General features: G+C 35.2%; 1 protein-coding gene across 2 annotated transcripts in view; it reads right to left on the reverse strand.

Moving 5' to 3' along the window:
* The window catches only part of LOC126966097 (protein trapped in endoderm-1), an 81,627-nt gene that overhangs the window by 52,309 nt on the left and 4,984 nt on the right, over positions 1-24,334 (reverse strand). For both annotated transcript variants that reach the window (XM_050809982.1, XM_050809974.1), the window contains exon 2: positions 5,620-5,838. In XM_050809982.1, the coding sequence (XP_050665939.1) occupies positions 5,620-5,734 (115 nt within the window). In that variant the 5' untranslated portion in view covers positions 5,735-5,838. The remainder of the gene's footprint in view (positions 1-5,619; positions 5,839-24,334) is intronic.

Consider the following 24,334-nt stretch of genomic DNA (forward strand, 5'->3'; position numbering starts at 1 on the left):
TACTATGTAGACTTATGTAATTTCGTCGAATATTATCAGCATAAATCAAATTCAAATATTTTTATTCAAAATAAGATATGACATCAGTTATTGAAAGTCAAACAATACCACCCATTCCAAAAAGAATGCCTCAGACCTGAGAAGAATGGGCGCAACAAACTCAGCGAGCTTTTTTTTCATCATAAAATATGTTTACAAAGTAATGTTATACAATTAATCTTATTATTTAATAGCCTGAGGGCGGTCGTTCCATTCCCAATCTGTGGAATCATCAAGAAAGTCATAATTGTTACCACACAAACGCTTTTTAACAATTTTTTTGAATATCGTAGTACTTTTGTTTTGAACATTTTCTGGGATCTTGTTGTAAAACGAGGCACAATTTGTACCACCACAATTTGTTACACCAGAGTAGATATTGATTCAACATAGATTTTTATCAAAATATATCTATCTATCAATAAAATATTACGTAATCTACGATAGGCAAGCTATGAATGGAGTTGCCCACGTGGTAACCCTATGGTGCACCGCTAGGGTTGCCAGATACAGGCTTTTTATTTCCGGGACAATTCAAGGGTTACGAATGCGGTCGGTAAGGAGAATACGATTATAAATATTTATTTTTACACGCTTTTTATTAGCTTCACCTGTATGTATGTTTGTTTGTTACTGGTTCATTTGGGCGCGATTTTGAACGGCAGATTTCGTTCAAACTTCGTAGATTTATCGATGACCGATGACAAATTATCTTTAATCGATTTATATCTAACATTAGGCAATTTTCGAATACCAAAGAGAATTTTTAATTCAACAAAGCAAATAATAGTTTATAAAAACTAAAAAACACGCCTTTATAGAGTTTTTTAGTTTTTTTTAACTAAGTACTATTTACTGTAATTAGCTTTACCTGTAATATTTTACAAACATATTATTATATCTATTGGAATAAGTAACTTACTTAACTTACTCATAAAACGCAGTATATTTTAAAAATATTTAAACACAAAATTTTGTTAAAAAATCAACGTAAGTGTCTCTTTATCCGATACAAACATCTAATATGAAAACTTCAGTTCCTATCAAAACATACAAATAAAACTTAAAATAAATATTGAGATTACTTGCTTATACATTCTGTCGTTCAGTAAAATAACCTTTGGTAGAATAACAACACCACATCACAATTCTACTCGTAATAAAAAAAAATGTGGTAGGTATTCGAAATCCGGGAGTATATTACTGGGCAAATGAGACTTGACATCTTATGTCTCAAGGTGACATGCGTAGTTGTAGTGCCGCTCAAAAGTTTTGAGCTTTTCAATAATCTTGAGCGGCACTGTATTGAAATGGGCAGAGCGTATCAGCTCAACGTCTTGCACGCCACGGCCCTTATTTCCATAAAAAAATACAGTGTAATTCCTGAATACGGGATAATATCCCGTCCATCTGGCAACCCTATGCAGCAGGCACCACGCACCCGACGCGATGCAACGGGCAGGTTATTGGCTCAGTAAACAGTACTATGTAAATATTTGTGAGATATGACTCAAATTATGATTTTATGCATTGACGTACGATAAAGCTGTGTAGTATCGAATTAGAACTGATATTGCGGTCAATTTTGTATTGCAGACGATTATAATGTGATGAAAGGTCAACACTCGACAAAGTCTAAAATAAAATGATGTCCGGCAATTCAAAATTTGAAATCCAATATTGATAATTCAATCCATTTCCTTTTTTTAGCATTTCAATAACCTGACGACCTGTATAGCCGAGTGGTTAGCGATCCTACCTACTAAGCTAGAGGTCCCGGGTTCGAATCCCGGTAGGTGCAAGCATTTATATGATGAATAAGGATATTTGTTTCCGAGTCATGGATGTTTAAATGTATTTATGTATGTTTATATGAATTTATGTATGTTTAAGTAAGTATATTGTATTAAATATATCATTGTCTTGTAACCCATAACAAAGGCTATATATGCTTAACTTGGGGCAAGATAATTTGTGTACAAAGTGTGTCAAGTGTGTCAAGTGTGTCAATAACCAATCTATGGATGTATCATATATAATGTTACTAACTGACCCGGCAGACGTTCTGTACATAATAAATAAAATAATGTATTTTATGATTTTGTCAATAATATTTCATGACATTAAGAATGATTTCGTAAAACATGCTCCCTGTTGTTGTAATGAAATTGTTTCACAGCAGAAATGTGAAAACAATGAAATAATTAATTACGGGTCCCAAATCGAAATAAAAACTATACTATCTCTCAAGTTTGACTAAACTGCACTCCAAGAAGTAATACCTATTAAAATCCAATCATAAGTTTAATATTTCCCTGGAAACAAACATCAGGACACTGGATTTAAATATATAGATGTCTGTAATTACATTTATTTAACTATAAATAGATATACATTGCTTAAAGGTATAAAATTTTATTTTTTTTATTTATGCTAATATTACTTATAATGTGGAAAGATTTGATTGAAGCTCATTCCACAGCTTTGTAGTACGTGGAAGAAAGTTCCTTGTAAACCGAACTGTGGAGCACACATCCAGATGGTAGGGATGATATCCTAATTTGATATATAATCGTTTATTATATTGTGTTGTTTTAAAATATAATATCAATCTGCATCCACAACTACTTAAAAATAATAATATTCTAATAAAGTGCAAAGTACACGTATCCGTAGAGTACAGTAAACAATGAAAAATAACAACACAGAATATTGGTTTGTTTGTTTATTGTAATAAAGACCACAATTGGCTGCAACGGAAACTGCTGACATTCAGCCCAGTTAGGTAATCGCTGTGTCGACACCAAATCAACACCGACTTATATTTGTTTGCGAATGCATATTAGAGTACACTATCTATTTCGATATCATTTTAAATATTTATTTAACTTTGTATAATATATTTGATTTTTAACCTTTACCGGAATAGTTCTAGCGTAGGTACCTACGTGATAATATATACAGGCTGTCCTAGAAAGACGGACGGTGCAGTGCCATTTTATTTAAGAGCATTTATTAGAAGATGCCGAGCGAATAATTTATGTATAACTGGACGCTTTTTGTTATTACAATTTAAGACAAGATTTCGAGAGGTCGAATTTACTCTTTTTGCATCTTAATATATTGCTATCAACTTTATATTTATGTGAAATAAAACTATGTGTTTTATTCAATTTTGTAAACTGTATAAACTGCGCATTTTTTTTAAACAGTTAGATTTTAATACATTTATTTTCACGAAAGGCTATCAAAGTTTGTCAAAATTATTTTAGTAGCAAATTTCAAATAAAAAACTTAAGTTGATAATTTTTTTTTCCAAAAAAGTACAATATGTACGCATACTATTCACTGTATTTCTAATAAGACTGTCTGAGAGGAATAAAATAATAATATATAATAAGATACATGAAAGTACAGCAAAGTCAATAAAAACGTATTTTTAAGCTATTGCATAGCTTCTATCGCGGGCCTTGAGCGTGGAGACCGAATCCAGAAATTCCCGAAACGAAAATAACCTAATACTTACTTACTAGATCTATATAGATATTTCTATGTCTTTTTGTGAAGAAGGTCTCAGGTTCGAGCCTGGGGGAGGTACGTCTTGATTTTTTTTTATTTTTTTATCACGTTTTTTAATTTTTATTATTATGACAAGCATTTTTATTTAATTTCACCTGTCCCGTTAATTAAGACGTTGACTGTTCCTTCTCAATATATTCTTAATAATGTAATGTATGTTCATAGGCACATAAGTGAATTTGCTAGAAACTGTGATAACCACAATGTTAACACCAGGAGCAGACATAAAGTGTGGTAAAGGTTACTATAACATTAATGACTTTCTTAATGATACCATAGATTGAGAATGGAGTGACCGCGCTTAGGCTATTAAATAATAAGTTTAATTGTACAATATTACTTTGTAAACATATTTTTCGACGAAAAAAACAAGCCCACTGAGTTTGTTGCGCACATTCTTCTCAGGTCTGAGGCCATTCGATGTCACATCCTATTTTGAATAAAAATATTTGAATTTAAATTAAACACAGATAAAGTAAACAATTTTACCCCCGGCACTGTTAGTCTCCTAGTAATTTTTACATTTATTAACAAAGCGGAGTATATTGAACTTAAGAGCACAAATTTTAATTAATTAACTAACAAAAACAAACAGAAGTAGTTTTATAGTTTAGATAATTATTTCAAGAAATAATTTTACGAAGGTGAAGAAATCGCGACGGCCTTTATTTAAATGTCTTAACATTTAAATCGTTATTTTAGTACAAAAAGTTTTTAACGGCAGTAATTATCAGCAACCATACAACCAAGCCGTCGTAACATAGTGATATACATTGTCATTATATGAAGTGGTAAATAGGTACCTAAGTACCAAAATCTTTTAACGCATTACACAACATTTATCAACGATGCGGGACTCAAACTCGAGATCTCTCAACGTTCCATGCGAGCGCTCTTCTAGAATTAGAGTCTAATTGTTAAGATTTGAAAGAGCGACATCTTTAGTCAATTTTCTAATATGCAAATACTGGGGTTGAGTAGGTTATCAACTGTAAAGTAGATCCTGTAGATGAAGCCACAACCAGAGAGTCCAATAACACATACAAGATTTATCAACGATACGTCACTCGAACGGTCAGCTCACTCGAAGAGCGCTCGCACGAAACACGAGAATTCACGGGTTTGAGTCCCGCATCGGTCATGATTTTTTTTTAACTTTTAAAAATAACAAATTTTTTAGTAACGCATAAGACAAAAATCAAAGCGTGAACCTTATATTTTGTTATTATTGATTAGGGATTAAAAACGAAAACGAGCAACAATCCTATAAGACAACGATAACAGTAGAACTAACTCTATGCTGTTCATCAGGGACTCTGTTTCTTTCTGAAGAGTATCGTTGCCGGTGTGTCCCAGGATGACAAGCGTAGTTTCATATAATCAGGTTGTTTCGAGGTTTTTTTTTTTATGAAAATAATGGACGAGACGAGCAGGACGTTCAGATGATGGTAATTGATACGCCCTGCCCATTACAATGCAGTGCCGCTTAGGATTGTTGAAAAACCAATAAATTCTGGACGGCATTACAATTGCGCTCGTCTCCTTGAGACATAAGATATTAAGTCTCATTTGCCCAGTAATCTCACTTGCTACGGCACCCTTCATACCGAAACACAATAATACTTACACATTACTGTTTCACGGCACAAAAGGCGCCGTTGTGGTCCACATAATCTAGCCGGCTTCCTGTGCAAAGGCGCCTCCCACTGGTAGGCGGAAAGTATGACACGCTAATACTTATTATAAATAGGTTTCAATAAAATACACAATAGCTTTAAGGGCAATTCTTTTTTTTACGACTTATTTGGACTGGGACTTAATTGCTATTGTATTTAAGAATGAATTATGTCATGTAATAGTATTATTATTAAAAAGGCGTAGAAAAAAGAATGGGAGAGTTTCTTTCATCGTTTCTTCTCTCTCAAAGTACCATCCGTTTTGCTACAGCCATTGCAGTGCCATTTTAGGTCATTACTATGTTTTATAATTTGTTTATCTTACCAATAACGCCGACCACGCTGAACACGCACGCGCAGGCGGCCGCCAGTACGGTGGCGTCGCGAGGGTAGATGGTCGCCAGCGTCGTGTTGGCCTCCATCGTGTGCGCTATCGACATCGACCGCCGCTCAACACATCACTAGTACTAACATTATTAGTATTAACACTACACTGCACGACGCGCCTTCGCCATCCCAGACACGCGTGGCTGAACACGATAACCTGTAAGCAAAAACTATCATGATACAATGTTCTCGTATGAGTCAATTAATAGCAAAGACAGGTAGCTAATGCCATTAAAATCGATAAACTGCTCATATAAACTTTAAACCCTTAATTCACCGTATTATCTATGTATAAAATTATAAAAACTATGCTTGTACGTCATCTATCTATACTAATAAATGAAGAGTAGGTTTTTTGTTCGGTAATACTGCTAAAACTACTGTGCCGATCGTTATAATACTTATACAAAAAGTAATAATAAAATTACAACCTATATTATTTAACCAATTTACTGATCAAACTTTATCCTAAACAGCAATAGAGTCCATCGGCTCAATAATACAGGGGTATTTTTTTTTTGAAAAATCATTGGGGTCGATTTCCGCCAAAAGTTCCAGAAATTTTAAAAACAGAATATGCAGCAGGTAATTGGTTTCTTAAAAATCAAGGGCATGACTCCTTTCACGACTTCTCTCTAAGTCTCGTAGTTTCTGACTTGGCCATCACCGCCCTTCTCAAAAAACCACCCTGTATATAGGTGTTTCTAAGTCAATAAAATATAGCTCCCGGATAATAGTAGTCACCAACATATCAAAAACCAAAACCTTCTCCGAAACATGCTGCATGTTTTTGTATAAGTATTATTGCGATCGGCACAGTAGTTTTAGCAGTATAACCGAACAAAAAACCTACTCTTCAATACAATACAAATAATTTTGTCAAGCAACTGAGACGAGGCGGGCGCGGGGTACTAATTTATATGGCAAAAGTAACGTTTGCCTGATTAGCACTTGTACATAATAAATATACGTGTAAATATACATACTTATAACCAGAATCAGATATTTTATTAAATTTCGTATATTTTTAATTTCGAATTTATATGTGCCTTTTTTTTTTAAATTAGGGATCCGTAATAAAATTGCTATTTTGTAACACAAGGTGTAAAATCGAAAACCTATTTTTGCGTGCGCTGCAAAAACTATTGTCAATAGAACAAAATGATGTACAGGCTATAATATAGGCAATATTTTATTACTTACAAAACTATCGCGTGAATTATACTTTATATGGCAAAACAACGTTTGCCGGGTCAGCTAGTTTTTATTATATTACTAGCTGACCCAGCAAACGTTGTATTGCCGATATTAAAATCGCGATACTGAAGTTGTATATTTTTTTTTAATGCTTACTCATAATCAAACAAATTAAAAAAAAAAATGTAAAAAAAATTAAAAAAAAATCGTGTGGACCACCCTTAACATTTAGGGGGATGAAAAATAGATGTTGTCCGATTCTCAGACGTACCCAATATGCACTCAAAATTTCATGAGAATCGGTCAAGCCGTTTCGAAGGAGTTTAACTACAAACACCGCGACATGAGAATTTTATATATTAGATTATTAACAATTTGTTGTTTTTAAAGTGATAACCCTCACTTCTAGGATTAATACACAAATAAAATTTGAAAACAAAATTTTATGAACGATGCGGGTCTCGAACCCACGACCTCTGGCGTTCCGTGCCAGTGCTCTGCCAACTGAGTTAACCGTTCAAATAACGCATCGTCATAAAATCTTGTATGGTTTGTTCAACTCTCAGGTTGTGGCTTCATATACAGGATCTACTTTACAGTTATATTATTATTATTATTATGTTGTTCATCTGGTATTACATTAGAGAATGGTCCGCGGTGATCACATACCATCCATAGATAATACGTAGTAAGTAGTATTTTTTTTTTTCACATCGTAGGTATTAAATCGGCGGAACCTGACCGGTATGTTTGCTTACATAACAGCTGGAAACATTGGTCTTAAAAATACGTTCCAAGTTTGCTTGGACGTGAAAAGCAACCCATGTTCTTGTTAATATTTCATTCTCTATTGTTTTAATTATGAGTATATTTTGTTATATTTTAATGTAATATTAATCATTATCACCAAAGTTATACATAACCCTGACCCCCTTCATAAAAGATTATAATATAAGCAGTTAAATCTCAACATATGTAAGTAATAAAATCGTGCTTATTTTTTAGAGAGAATACTTGCTATGTGTTCTTCAAACAATACTGTAGCCAAAAAAGTAGTTTATAGAATTTTGATCTGTTCGAGTGTAGGTCAGGGCAAAACGCAAAAACTACGGAATAGATTTGATTAAAATTTTGCATGCCTTTTAACAAGAGGTCGGGACAACCTGTAGACTACATATATTTTGATGTAGACAGATGCAGACATAGTATTTTCAGCTTCCACGCGGACGACGTCGCAGGGAGCAGCCAGTAAATGATAATATTATAATAATGTAGTGTTAACATACAGACTTACTACAGATTTGAGAGAATACTGCCATAGACAATAGAAATAACTTTCTCAGTTTAATAAATGCAGCATGTGGACGCCCTAGACTTAGTAAATATACTAGAAAGAGTGTATAAAGTAGACTATATTATTATAATATTTTGCGTTTCATTGTTAACACCTGACGCCTAATGTAGTTAAATATTTAATTTTTAAATCGATGATACGTTATCATCATTAAATTCCTGTATCCCCTAGCCGGGGCAGAGGGCATTCACAATGCATCTCCATCGTGAGCGGTCCTGAGCATATCTCTTAATTTCATTCCAGGTCTTTCCGATGTCCTTCGCTTCGTCAATGACAGTTCGCCGCCAGGTTTGCTTTGGACGGCCACGGTTTCGTTTTCTTTGAGGGTTCCAACCTGGGGCCTCGGTATATGGTTGGGATCCCTCCGGAGTGTGTGGCCTATCTATCTATATATAGAGCCTATATATACGTTATCAGGTATAATGAAACCTTTGCTATTTGTATATATTTTTATATGTATTGTTAATTATTTACGCTCCCTGGTCTCCTGGTGGTTTTTCGTGGTAGTCGGATTTGTAAGTCTGAGAAAAAACGTTTCGTAGGAATGATTCCTTAACTATTAGAGATAAGTATACATATGATTATTTCGTCTATACGCATGTCGCAGCATTGGGACACCATTTAATATGTCTACAGTGGCAAATGCGGACGTAGTCACGTGTAGGTATCAGGAAGTGGAATATACGGAAAAAGGAGAGAGACTAACCCGACGCCAAGTGACCAGCGCTACCCATGCCAACATGCAGCAAAATAAAACTATAGCATTGTTGGACTTTGAGGTGTTTTGACCTACAAAACAGCGCAAAGAAAATTATTGGAAATTTGTTTTACGAGTTTGGTTGTACTTGGAACAAGTATCCTGAGAACGATGTATGTATGCACACATCGAGATGGTCTATTTATAAGAGGAGGCAAACGGGCAAACTAACAAGCTCAAGTGAAGCCAAGAGTGGTGAGGCAGCAGCCCATGGACATCTTATTTTAGACATCCGCAAAATCAGCAGTCCAGAGATGCGTGGCCGGGCTTTTAGGTGGAAATATGCTATTATCTTGAAGGTCCCTAAGTCGTATTGGTTCGGGAAAACAGCAGCCGGTAATTGATGCCACTAAGTAGCTGTGCGAGGTAAGAAATTTCTTGAAAACCACGTGGTTGTGCAATGCCAGACATCATCACAACCCGAACAACTCCTGTGAACACTCTGATGATGTGGGAATAATAATATTGTACGCAAATAACTGCTCTCAACGCTCTTCTTCTGCTCTCAACGCTCTTCTCGAAGCCAACCCTGCTTGTGATTTATTTGCGGATGGATGGCAGACGATTTTAACAGAGTCCTTGCGTTTTTGTGAGAGGAATGAATGAACGGTATTTAGATGCTTATTAATTGTTAGTTATTTACAGTAAACTTTGTATTTATTAACTATTTGTAGTTAATTACTTACTTTAATATTGTAATTGGCTTACGCCGTTTTATTAAAGTAGGTATAAATAAATAAAATAAAATAAAAAATAATTCAGAACCAGGTTTGGTAGCCCTGCGTAATGCTTCCGTGATAGGTGAGTTTGCATAAAAATGCTTGTAAGACAATTATAACTGAATGAATTTAATACCGTTGCCTCGAGGGCGCCGTCTATGCAGCGCAATAAGCATGCGCACGCGCAGTCACGCTTCAACAACATTAGCATGTATTTACATATATCTCAGCGGGTACGCCTACATGTCCACTGACATAGATACGTATCGTAAAGGATATTGCTCCGGGGGGTTACGATCAGAGGTTAAACGTTTAAGGTGTTATAAAGTACCATCCATTTATTAATACCATTGCTTGCTGATAGTGTTCCAGATTTTCAGTCCATTGCATATATAAATGGTTCAAATAAAATTTTAAAAGTTACGATGCGATAATCAAGTTCTATTTTTTTAAATAAATTTTTTCTTTTGCACGAATAGTTCAGATAAACTTAGTTTAATATTTTTTATTAAATTTAGATATACCTACTTTGTAATCTTATGATCCCTAAGTTAAATTGACCTTTTTTATATAATAAAGGGCATACGGACAAGAGTAGTGAGGCAGCCGCCCATGGACATTCACAACACCAGGGGTTAAGATTCCACAAATTTTCTGTGCGAGGCAAGAAATGCAATGCAATTCTTGCAAAATACCTACTAGTAGGATGCCAGACGTCAATATAATGTGGGTGGTATTTAGCATTTACACGTTATGTCCGGTGGGGGAATTCAAATACTAAGCAACTCATTTTCAATTCATTTTTTGCCAAGATTATTATAATACGAATGATTAATCACCAAAGTTTTAAAAGGGATAAATGTGGGCGAAGCCTCTTGTCCAGCTCACGTTCAATTTAGTGTAAGCGCATAATTTTATATCAAAATAAACAATTCCGAAACATTTTGTGCTTCAAACCACACGCTCACCAATCAACAAATTGATATCGGATTTCAGCAAAGTGTCACTAAAGAAAAATTTCGTGTGTACCCTGCATTGTGCATGAACCTCTGCATATGAAGTCCTGGTACGTGTTGATAGGATGACACATGATTTCAACCGCTATGAAAGACATTACTATATGTTCTCCTGGTGTCTATGTAGTGATACGTCGTGCGCATGGCGTCAGAGCATATTATTATATATTAAGCTTACTTAACTTACTCGCGACATACGTAAGATAATCTCTTCTTCAACTATCATCGCCTGGTACCAAAACACTGTATAATGCTTCCTATCTCATTCTCTCCCACGTTAAATGTTATGAATTTATGTGACTGCTCTTTTTACTGTCGCTTTTTCATTTAATCGACTTTCAAATCAGAACGATATTAAAGAAGTTATCACTTCAATAAATAAAATCACAGAGTAAAAACGAAGCCCATATACCAGTTATAAGAATGTATTTATAAACACGTTGTGTGTCCCCAAGATGATGAACATAACATTCGCAATGAAGGTCGCGTGTTCACTCGTTATCATCGGCAGCTCGTTACCTGAATGCAAATAAGTCCTAATCAATGCGTAATAACGATGCCTTTACTGTCTCAACTACCACTACACCAGCCAGTGTATGTGTGTCCCTTATAATAATAATCAACTATCCGATTTTATTGAAACATGATAAACTAAAATACGTCGTCTTCGAAGTAACTGGGGGTCATAAATAAAGCGCTCTGCAAAGCGCAGGGTAGGCCACATTATCGCTGTCGTCTCTGGTCTGGTTGACCAGAGTAAAAGCTCGAACCATCGCGTGCAACACTGTACTGCTCGAATTTTCAGGGATCCAGTGCTGTGCGAATGGCTAAATCATTTGCAGAGTCGCTGCATTTTGTGTCTTCTACCGCATTTATCACAGACAGCGTTCCGAAGAGTTCTTTGACCAAATTCCTGCCACCGAATTCCACCATCGCACGACACGCCATAAATTACGATATCAGCCCCACCAACTAGATGTGTGACGTTCCGCAAAACCGCACTGTGGAGTGCGATTTTTAAAGAACTTTCCTCCTCGTACACCTAAGCTGTAGAATGATTCCGTGTTAGTTGTTTCCAAGACGATACGACATGGGTACCTTAAAAAAGTGCGTTCATTTATCTAAAAGGCTGGCAAGGCTCCGTTGATTCCTCTTGTGTTACAAGAAAATGTGGGCGGCGTTGATCACTTAACAAGAGGTGACCCGTACGTTCGTGTGTCGTCTTCTTCCATAAAAAAAATACATAGTTCCAAAATCTTATGGCAAGCCTCACTAATATCGGTCTCGACTATGTGATCTGATATTTTAAGTAAATAGTTACTAAAAATCAACGCCATAAAGTGTACCACGAGCTTCTTAATACTATGTCTTTCCAGATCCTCCATTTTTTAATGCATGTGTATTGTTTAATGTTCATAAGATGATTCAAAAGTGAGTTTGTTCTTTTTTTTAATGATTTTTTTATTTGTTTATTGCTCCAATAGGATGAGCACCAATACAATTTCTCAATAAATAATACAGATATCTTTTAGGTGTCACCCGAATTATAGACCGTGCAAATCGAAACATTTCAGCAAATTAATCTTAATCTTAGTATATATAAATCTCGTGTCACAATGTTTGTCCTCAATGGACTCCTAAACTAATGAACGGATTTCAATGGGTATTACTTCATGGAGTGCAGTTTAGTCCAACTTAAGAGATAGGATAGTTTTTATTTCGATTCGGGACCCATAATTATTTTTATTTCCAATATTTGTTTTGTTTGGACATATTTTCTGTGAGAGTATTTTTGACGCGTGGTTTGACAGTTCTGCTGTGAAACAATTTAATTATAACAACAAGGAGCATATTATTATGTTACAATGAAAAATTATTGACAAATTCATCAAAAACGGTATTTTATTTATTATGTACAGAACAGCGTCTGTCTGGTCAGCTAGTATAATATATAAATTACGTGACACGTTGTTTGTCCGCGATGGACTCCTAAACTAAAGAACAGATTTTAATGGGGATAACTTTATCCCCATTAAAATCTGTATAACTTTATAAAGAACTTTATCCCCATTAAAATCTGTATAACTTTATAAAGAACAGATTTTAATGGGGATAACTTTATCCCCATTAAAATCTGTTCTTTAGTTTAGGAGTCCATCGCGGAAGATGTTCATGACATGAAGTCATGGAGTGCAGTTTGGTCCAATTTGAGAGATAGGATAGTTTTTATTTCGATTTGGGACCCATAATTATTTTTATTTTCAGTATTTGTTTTGTATCGACATGTTTTCTGTGAGAGAATTTATTGACGCACTGTTTGACAGTTCTGCTGTGAAACGATTTCATTTTAGAACGACAGGGAGCATATTTTACGAAAAAACAGTTTATTAATTATTTACAGAACATCGTCGGTAGGGTCAGCTAGTATTAAAATATTATTCAATTAGAAAAATAATTGAATTATACAAGAGGTAAATTTAAGGGTTATACCTAAAATCAAGAACATATTTCTTCTACAATATGCAATATAAATTGAACAATATTATCATCATAAAAATATCAATTACCTTACTAATATTATAAATGTGAATCTCAGTTTGTTTAGACTAGAGCTTGAAAATGGACATAGGCTACCTTTTATTGCAAAAAATAAATGGAGGGGTTGAAATACGGGATGGCAGTTTGTATGGAGATTCGTTATTATTGAAGATAAAACCATGAAACTTTGTATTAAGGCACTTGATAAGAAATAATTAATTATAAACATTTGTTCGAGCATTTTTGAAACCTTGCCCTACATGGGGATGTAATAGGAGATTAAAGTTCGTAAGGAAATACTATTAAAGAGACTGACCACAATGACAAGGGATATGCCCTATATCATAGAAGACTTCTTTTTCCGCTGCTGGCAGCTTTTATGTGATGGCAAGTTTTTATGTGATTATTTGAAAAGTATCCAAAAAATAAAAAAAAACTGCCTAAAGTAATTATAGAACGCGGACGAAGTAGCGGGTAAAAGCTACTAGTAAATAAAAAGGAAGACGTTTTTTTTAGTGTTTATTATTGCAACATTTAACATACTAGCAGTGTTGTGTTGTAAGTGTGAACTTCAAGTGAGAGTAGACCATAAGGAAATCGGAGAAGTTATCAATAACTTGGTGTCATGATGAATTATTTTATCACGATCTTACGTAAACTACTTACGAGACTTAATAAGGGATGTTGAAATATCCATATCGATGAGAAATAACAAGTAAGTACTTAAAGATAATTAATTTAACCATTAAGATTACTCACAGTTCTGTGCATCATTTGAAAGCATCCTTGAAGTTAGTCATCGATGAGTAAGACCTGACTAAAATAAATTCTCGAATGTTGTTTCACATTTTGACAAAATGTTGTTTCTAGGCTTACAGCCGTCCGGTGTTATAATTCATGCCAATTGGATATACTCATGCTTCTAAAGTAACGTACTTTAGAATAAACACTTAGAAAAATCTAAAATATATACATGGGCACTCTAAAAGTTTTGCACTCCTAGCTAATTGGAACTATTTGAATTTCGAATGTTATATTTTTTGAAACGTTGCAACCTTCTTAGTAGTAAAAAAACAATTGGCGGGAAATCATTTGTCAATTGTTTTCTATCATACATCAAAGTTCTACGTACGCAACAAAAAGGAATTAAGTCGAAAAGACTTTAGAGCGATGATTTTTATGATTTTAAAAGCTCTCTCTCTCCGCAAGACTGTGCCGCTCGTCTTCAATATGCTTTTAGGAGAGAAGCACCTTGCTTGAGCACCGTGAGGCGATGGCTTGCTGAATTTGAGAGAGTTCTTTACATGAAGAATTTAGTGAAGGGCGGCCTTCAAATGCCGTCAACGAAAATAATGTGGCTACTGTTAAGCGGCTAATTGAAGAAAACCCGCGGATTACCTATGAGACAATTCGGGGACTATTGGGGACTAGTATGAGCCAAATTCAGAAAATTTTACACGAAGAATTGAAATTTCGGAAACTTCGTTGTCGTTGGATCCCTCATTAACTGACAGCGGAGCAGAAGCGGGCTCGCGTGGAATGGTGCTCACAGATGCTAATGAAGTACAACCACGGACATTCTAATGCTGTTTATGAAATTGTCACAGGAGACGATACGTGGATTTATTGTTTTGAACCCAAAACAACCAAAAACAGCAATCATGTGAATGGGTGCTTGAAAATGAGAACAGGCCAAGAAAAATGAGGCAGGCGAGAAAAGTTGATACAAAAATGATCGCATTTTTTTTTGTCCCATCTGCACAATCCCACTTGAAGATCAAAAGAGTGTTAATGCCTTGGAATTAATACCACTCACGGTATTCTACCATTTGTTTTCCCGGGGTGTTAAAAAAAGTTCACGAAAGACGAAGGTTTCACTTTTACCAATTCCGAAGAGGCAGTGATAGCGTTGAAACAGCACGTAGAAAACATGCCTTCAGATCTGTGGTCTTCCTGTTTTAAAAAATGAAAAAGGTTCGATCGCATGAAAAAATGCTTAAAATGTCAAGGAGAGTATTTTGAAAAGCAATAAACATAATATTTTGGTTATAACATGTAGATTTATTAAGTTACGCAAAACTTTTAATGTGACCTACGTATAATATTCCCAATAGATCAACAGTTATACCGAATAAGTACTTCTGGATTGTCTGAGGAAAATGTTTGATCTCATAGTCAAGTTTATTTGTAATGTATCAGTACAGCCTGTGCCACAGGAAATTAAACTTATATTGTGTAATAAATCAGCACAGAATAATGCTCCATTTCAATCGTAACCATTACTGAAAGGCATCAACTGTAATTTAAATTCAGTTACTTAAATAGCATTTGTACAATAATTAGGTCAGATAATTAGATCTCAGAAATAGACCATGAATAAATTAAATATTTATGTTATGTTGTCATGTAGGTACTTTTTTTTCAGAACTAAAGTTCTGAATAATGTTTACATTATCTTTTGAGTTCACATGTTTTTAAGGAGTTATTATAAAAAAGAAGTTAAGCCATAGTTGCTGATTAACTGTATTTGGGTACATAACAAATTGGCTTTCATACACTACTTGTGGACTCACTTAGGATAGTGCCCTTAGATAGGCCACGCCATAGCTATGACGACCTGTATAGCCGAGTGGTTTGTAAAAAGTGTGTCAATATTATTATTATAGCTTTACTGGGCTAATGAGACTTAAAATCTTATGTCTCTAAGTGACGAGCGCAATTACGATACGATAATAATTTTAGGATCAATCAAGAATTCTGTCACTGTTTATCTGCTTTGTAATAAAGATAAGGAGAAGGTCTTCCTCATCTTGTCTTTCAAAAAATTTGTAAGCCGACAAGCATGTGAGCACTAAAAAGATTAAAAAAGAAATTTCAGGGTTAACCAAAAGGATCAAAATGTCAGGGTCACTAAATAAATAATTGCAGCTTACACCTTTGGGAAGAAAGCATGTGGAAAGTGGGAGGCTCTCTTGCACAGGATGCCAGCTAGATTATGGGTACGACAACGGCGCCTGTTTCTGCCGTGAAGCAGTAATGTGTAAACATTACTGTGTTTCGGTTTAAAGGGCGATGTAGCTAGCGAAATTACTGGGCCAATGAGACAACATCTTATGTCTCTAGGTAACAAACGCAATTGTAGTGCCGCTCAGAATTTTTGGGTTTTTTAAGAATCCTGAGCGGCACTGCGTTGTAGAGCGTATCAATTACCATAAGCTGAACGTCCTGCTCGTCTCGTCCCTTATTTTCATAAAAAGAAGCGTGATGTGTGAGAACTTTAGAATGATGTAACAGTACTTTGACATAATAACATGGGACAATCAAAAACATCAAACAAACCATTTTTCACTCATAATTCGAAATATAAGCATTATTTAGCAAACGAACGATGTACATAATACGTTCCTCGTAAATAAAAAGCAAACAGGCCGCGCGTTCCGTAATCCGATAGGACGACCGCGTCGTTAATGACAGACGTCAATTTAATTCCATCGAGTGCTGTTTACCTTCGCGACACATCACTAATTTGCTGAGTGCCGACTCACAGGCCAAGAGCCAACCCGTCCATCGACACGCAAGTGACGCAACATAACCATGTCCATACTACGGTCAGTTATATTATATATTTAAGGTCACGGACGAGCAAAAAAAGAAGGACTCCGCGCCGTGATATTAGCAAGTGAAGCACATTTATGCTAGTGTGTGTGCGGTTACGGGGGATACCATTTACCCATTTTTTCTCCCTTAAATAATCAAACAATATATGGCCACAAATACTTTTATAGTATCGTTTTTACACTTTATCACAACGCACGACGACATTTTTAAAATATTTTATTGCGACGCAAACTGATCTCATTATGGCGGCCGATTGGCTTGTATTAGTGTAAGTGTCTACGTATTTACTCGTTTACCGGCTTGTTTTGGTGCTTCACTGTTATTTAAAGTGACACGGAGTCCTTCTTTTTTTACTCGTCCGTGATTTAAGGTATTTAAAATGCAATCAAGTACTTGACTGATTGAATTTTTCATTGATTATTTATGACATAATATGTTAAATATTCAAATATACATTTATTCGACGATTCGTTGTCTTACCATTTACGTTTCCAGTGACCCTGACGTTTTTATTGTTTAAATTTTAGTTCCTTCAAAAGTGTCAGCTTAAATATGTCATAGTGGCGATCAATTTTAAATAATTTGTCAAAACATTATTATTTATAATACAGAATACTCAACACTTAGATTAAGGATTGGTCTTCGATGCGCTCGAACTAGATTCCGCAGGCGTAGTCACAAAGTGCTGCAACTAATACTACGCCCAACTGGGCGTACTCGAGCCAGTCTCGAACAATGTGTGACGTTGACGTGCCACATGTTATGTTAAACTTTGCTAATACTTGAACCTAAAATGCCGGGTTGCGTAGTAAAACTTTGTATAAATAATACTACAAGAAATAAGAAAGACACTGGGATCACATTATCATCAGAAAGTATTTTGTATTTTATTAATTTCAATGTAAAATAACACGAAGCGTATGTTACAAAATTTGTAAGATGACATTGAGTGTCAAGCAACTAAAAAAGCTATCTGGTTGGAGCGCAGCGGATAACAATCCTAAATTAAAGCCTGAGAGTCACTGCATTGTAATAGGCATTCGGTAACTTCTTGCGAGTCCTGCCACTAATTCTTCCAAATTTTTATTGCCAAGCCTGTTCAAATTGGAATTTATCCAGTTTTAAACAGACTTTTACTTTGAAATGTTTTTGTGGATATATCAAAAATATAAAAAAAATAGAATTACAAATTTACATAAACCACGGATTAGTAAAAAAATAATGACTCCGTGTCACCTTAAATAACAGTGTAGCACCAAAACAAGCCGATTAACGTGTAAATACATAGTCCCACGCACACACTTACGCTACTACAGGCCGATAGGCGGCCATTATGAGAATTGTCATCGTCTGTTACAGATCAGTTTCGTCTCAATAAAATACTTTAAAAATGCCGTCGTGCTTTGTGTAAAAGTGTAAAAACGATACTATATAAGTATTTGTGGCCATATATGATTATTTAAGGGAGAAAAAATTGTGTAACTAGTATCCCCCGTAACGGCACTCACACTAACATAACGGTGCTTCACTTGCTAATATTGCCGCGCGGAGTCCTTCTTTTTTTACTCGTCCGTGACATAAACATGGGAACAATCTTGCGACTTGTCAATGTAATACATTGAGACGTATCGTTGCAACAATTTGGCCAACAATTTAACAAGGGTGCCCTTGGGGAGTATTGAAGGATTTATTGGGGTTTATGTGAGGGGAGCTAGGGGATATTATAATTGTATTGGGATCCCATTTATTTAAACAAGTTTAGCAATAACGAGGTTACACAGTAATAAATTTTATTGCTTTTTTAAATTAAATATAGTAAACAATTACACAGCTTTTCTCTTGGAGCTGACATGAATGATTTTAAATTTTGAATTTTTTGACGAGAGCGTTACGCGAACGATGATTGTTGCATTCTCGAAAAATGTTATTAATTAATATTTTGTTTAACTCCATAAAAAATTCGTGATACAGCTGAGTCTACTCGGAGACAGTATTTTTCCGATCATTTGAGGTGATGTAGATTTATTAAGTCCTCAATTTGATACAAAGTTTGGCAGTACGATTAATGTTCCGGCTATATATGGATTTTGGCCCAACAAAGGCTCAAAGATCACTCACGTCACTTTGAGGAAATACATTGTGGATAGAGCGAGGGGTATGACCACAGAATAGGTAAAAGATATCACTTTAAACTGTTCTGTGGGTATGACGCACAGCCAGACGGCTGCGTAGACGAGTGCTCGTATTTTTGGTGCACAATCGAGATGTTTGCGTAACCCGTCCATGTTGAGCAGACACTCTGAGAACATGAATCTAGTTATACATTACCGTTAAATAAATACCGATGTAAACAATTTGTTATGTTTTTAAAGTGAAATTCACTTCTAGAATTAATTGAAGCCGCAACCTGAGAGTTGAACAAAGAATACAAGATTTTATCAACGATACATCACTCGAACAGATGGCACATTGGAAGTGAGCTGGCACGGAACGCGTGAGGTCGCAGGTTCGAGTCCCGCATCGTTCATAAAATTTTATTTGTGCAATACCTATGTATGTCTATGTATTAAAGACTAGCTGTTACCCGCGACTATCTACTGTTCGCATTTAACAGTGTAATTATATTAATAAAAATTCCAATGCTGCCACACGCATATTTACAAAGCAATCATATAATATCTCTCACAGGCGAAGAGTAAGCAGAAAACACGCAAATATGGTGTTTTTAGACAAGTTTTGTGGTGAAAGTATAGCATTTCGAGCTATGAACACTACTTAATCCTGTTACACATATCCTTAAGTCTTATTTGTAGGTTGCTAATGCTTGCTGTTGGTTATAGTTAACACTGCCGAGCCTTTGTGAACTACCACTTTTCTATGAAGTTAATGTTTTTGGCATGGCGTGACGCAATTTTTTGGTACTTCTCTCAGAAAAGTTATTCTTATAGCTTGTACTTTTTGTGTAGATTCATTTATTCAGATTAGTAGTGAATAACGAGGATTATAAGCATATAAACTGTTTTCCACCCAAGAATTTTGAAAATTTTGGCTTTGTTATATAGATGGCGGGCCGGCAGCCGTGAACTCATATCGCTCAAGGTCGCTGGCATTTAGTGTCGCGTTGGTTAGAAATGTTTTCGTTCGTTTTTTTAAATGCGACTACCATGAAAAATTCTTTTCATATTTCGGGTTAATATATTGACACTCATAAAAACACACACTCATAAAGACACGTTCACACTTCGATACGATATATTGGCTTACTATACGCAATAAAATCGAACATGTTCTGAGTTCATGCTGTGCTATATCGTGACCCATCCTCTTCCTCCTTCTTCCATCTTCAAAAAGTTTGAAATCACCACGTTCTTCTCAGAACTTTACATGATTTAATATCGATATGCATTTTTCTTCTTTCGTATCATTACTGACAAGATAGTGTCAAATTCCGCATTGTCATCATCGCTCGATGTGTCGATCGTGTGCTCTTCAAAGATCGCGGTCAACTGAGCTTGCCATCTATATATATAAAAATGAATTGCTGTTCGTTAGTCTCGCTAAAACTCTAGGGCGGCCGAAACGATTTGGCTAATTTTGGTCTTGAATTATTTGTTAGAAGTCCAGGGAAGGTTTAAAAGGTTTGAATAAACATGAAAATTCTCGGATTTAAATAAAAACAACAATTTTGATTTTCCTTTGACGTGTCCCCCGTCGTTCAGAAATCAAATAAAATAATAGTTTAAAATGAATAACTAAATAATAAAAATAATAGTTTAAAATGAATTAGAATTTAATAACTAATAAAAATAATAGTTTAAAATGAATTAGAATTTTTTATATCTTTCTAACTTTCTAAGGAGGTAAAATAAACTTCCTTAAAACACGGGTAATAACAGTTAAAAAAAGGATTCCTTTTGTTCGTTTTAAGTTTATTTTATACAAAAGTTTAGGTCTTTTATTTATCGATTTAGGCAGTACGAAGTATGCCGGTCAGCTAGTATACTATAAATACTTGTGATTATATCGCGTAATATGAACGCCATGCTATATAGTATAGCATAAGGTCCTTATTTGCTATATTTATATAAATCTATTGTGATATATATATAGCTATATACAGGGTGTCCCAAAGTTATGGGACATGAAGGAAAAGTACCTTAAATATCGAATATACGCTATTTTACTGAAAGAAGACTTTATGTTATTTTTAAAAGTTAGTAAAGCTGCATTCAAAGATTTTCTAAAAATTACTTGCCTCGTCTGGGAATCGAAACGACTTAAATGTAAAAAAAAACACCCCTACTCTTATGATGCCAATCGAAAGAATGGCCAAAAACTAATAACTCTTCTTAAATAACATAGTATTTTAAAAGAAAGTAGTCAATTAAGTGGGTATTTTTTTGTAAATTAATTAATTAAATGCTCAAAATGTGTTCTCTCTTGTCTTACGCAAATCGCCAGTCTTTTAATGAGTCCGCTGCCTGTTGATTTTCTTCTCATTTTATGGTGAATACTCGATATGATATGGCACAATTCTGTTTGAAACTCGCCCACGTTTTTTTGCATAGCATATCTTTCACATATCTATCCAGCCATCTAATCGGTCCATTCGTACCAATCCAAGTAGGAAAACATTCATTTTACGTTGTTCCTTTCTTTTAAAATACTATGTTACTTAAGAAGAGTTATTAGTTTTTGGTCATTCTTTCGATTGGCATCATAAAAGTAGGGGTGTTTTTTTTTACATTTAAGTCGGTTCGATTCCCAGACGAGGCAAGTAATTTTTAGAAAATCTTTGAATGCAGAATTACTAACATTTAAAAATAACATAATATTATTTCAGTAAAATAGCCTATCTTCGATATTTAAGGTACTTTCCCTACATGTCCCATAACTTTGGGACATCCTGTATAGTATAGAATAAGGTCCTTATTTGCTATATATATATATATATATCACAATAGTATAGCGTAGTCTGAAAACAGCTTTAAGTAGTAAGTTAGTTTAGTTCCTTCTTGTTTGAAAGGGACAGTATACAGAACTTAACACGTGTAGAAATGGGAAGCAACATGATGGAAATGGCAAAGGGAGTCAAAAAAGTAAACACCGGAGAACTATTGGCCACTATTTATGTTACACGGACAAATAGACGCCTCCCCTAACCTCACTTTATCATCACGCTATGCGTCGTAATTATTGACATAAATTCTACCGTTATTTTGGACTGCTTATACTTTTTAAAATATCACAAGTGCCGAAAAACTTTTCGTTAGTAATTGACACTAAAGGAGACCTGCGTTTTATTTCCAATATCAAAAAAGTCTGGCTCCTGAGCTTAAGATCCCAGGTTCGAATCCCGGTATGAAATTCATCAATTCATTATAAGATATTTTCAAACAGGTATGACAAGTCTCAAATATATTTTCAAATAAGATTGTCTTCTGTTCTGTAGGTTCATATACTGGGTGGCCGAGAAGTTGAAGTCCAAAGCTAAAATTTGAAAGCCTCATGGTAATGAGTATCCGAATCACCCCTATGTATGTTCTACGATTTTGCGTAGTTTAGGAGATAATAATTTTTTTCCCCTTTTATCCGCTTTTTTCACCTAATTGTGGTTTAGGACTTTTTTCTAATTTTTTTGAATACTTTTAGTTAATTTCATTGTTGATAATTATTAACTACAGTTGCAATAACCACATAAGAAACTATGAATAGTTTAGACAATGCGGAACTATTTAAGAATTGAGTCGTAAGTTCAAGATAACTGCTCCAGTTAAATTCATGATAATGTTCAAGGCAATGGGGAGCCTATGGCTTCTAACTATTTTTAAAAACTTCCCAGGACATTGGCCAATAAAATAAGCCAATTTAAAATTTTAGCTTTGTACGTCAACTTTGCGGGCACCCTGTATAAAATTTAATAGGTTAGGGACTTTAAGTATATGAAGAAGTTTATGTGTGTACTGTCTATGGTTATAATGTTAACAAAGCTACGAAAAAAAATTGTTCGAATGCGACATCTCTTCTCGCGTTTCGCGTTAACCCAGCGTGAATAAACGCTACTAGGGAAGATGTTCTACTTACTCGGGACCGTGCGGTCCAAGTACCTTCGTATAGGTGCCTTAATGGGTTTCAAAATGTATTTATGAATTTTTATTTTATTTTATGAAAATAAGGGACGAGACGAGCAGGATGTTTAGCTAATGTTAATTGATACGCCCTACCCATTACAATATAGTACCGCTCAGGATACTTGAAAAACACAAAAAATCTGAGTGGCACTACAATTGCGCTCGTCACCTTGAGACATAAGATGTTAAGTCTCGTTTGCCCAGTAATTTCACTAGCTACGGCGCCCTTCAGACCGAAACACAGTAATGTTTACACATTACTGCTTCACGGCAGAAATAGGCGCCGTTCTGGTACCCATAATCTAGCCGGCTTCCTGTGCAAAGGAGCCTCCCACTGGTACATGTATATTTAGTTTGATTAGATCAATATCACACAATATTAGAATATCTAGTTCTTAAGAAGATAAATCACCGTATTTAAGGTTTATAAGTGATAAATACATACTCAGTCGCAACTTCCGTCGAGGCATCACAGGAGCGTTGCCAACATTTTATCAAAGTGTACGCGCTTTTTTAGAAGTTACCCATTTTGTATCGTGCTCGAAACACCGCACAAGGATACACTTTCAATAATTTGTTTGTAGGTGGCAAATAATTTCTTGAAAACCGTAAGTACTGTCCAGGAACTCGTTTATGAAAAGTATGCTAATAGAAAAATCCCTTTTTTTTATGGAATAGGAGGACAAACGAGCGTACGGGTCACCTGGTGTTAAGTGATCACTGCCGCCCACATTCTCTTGCAACACCAGAGGAATCACAAGAGCGTTGCCGCCCTTTAAGGAAGGTGTACGCGCTTTTTTTGAAGGTACCCATGTCGTATCGTCCCGGAAACACCGCACAAGGAAGCTCATTCCACAGATTTGTAGTACGAGGAAGAAAACTCCTTGAAAACCGCACTGTGGAGGATCGCCACACATCCAGATGGTGGGGATGATATCCTAACTTGTGGCGTGTCGTGCGAAGGTGGAATTCGGCGGCGGAAATCAGGTTAAGGAACATTCGTTTGAGAATAACACGCTGAGACCAAAAACAGCTGTTCTAAATTATTTCTTCGGTAACCAAGTGAAAGGATATTTGGCGCTTCAACAGATTTTCCGAAAATAACACCTGTTTTGTAACATAGAGATTTTTAGAAAATGTTATGAATTACTTCTAAACGATTTATATGGACCTGATACTGTGAATTCTACACAACACTGTAAGCTGTATACTTCTAACATATGAGTCACATAATAATATTTATATATATATATACATATACATTTATATATAATACTAGCTGACCCGACCTCTCCTGGGACTCCTCTCGGTATGGGGCTACCA

Source organism: Leptidea sinapis, chromosome 1 (assembly GCF_905404315.1).
Source record: "Leptidea sinapis chromosome 1, ilLepSina1.1, whole genome shotgun sequence".
Lineage (NCBI taxonomy): Eukaryota > Metazoa > Arthropoda > Insecta > Lepidoptera > Pieridae > Leptidea > Leptidea sinapis.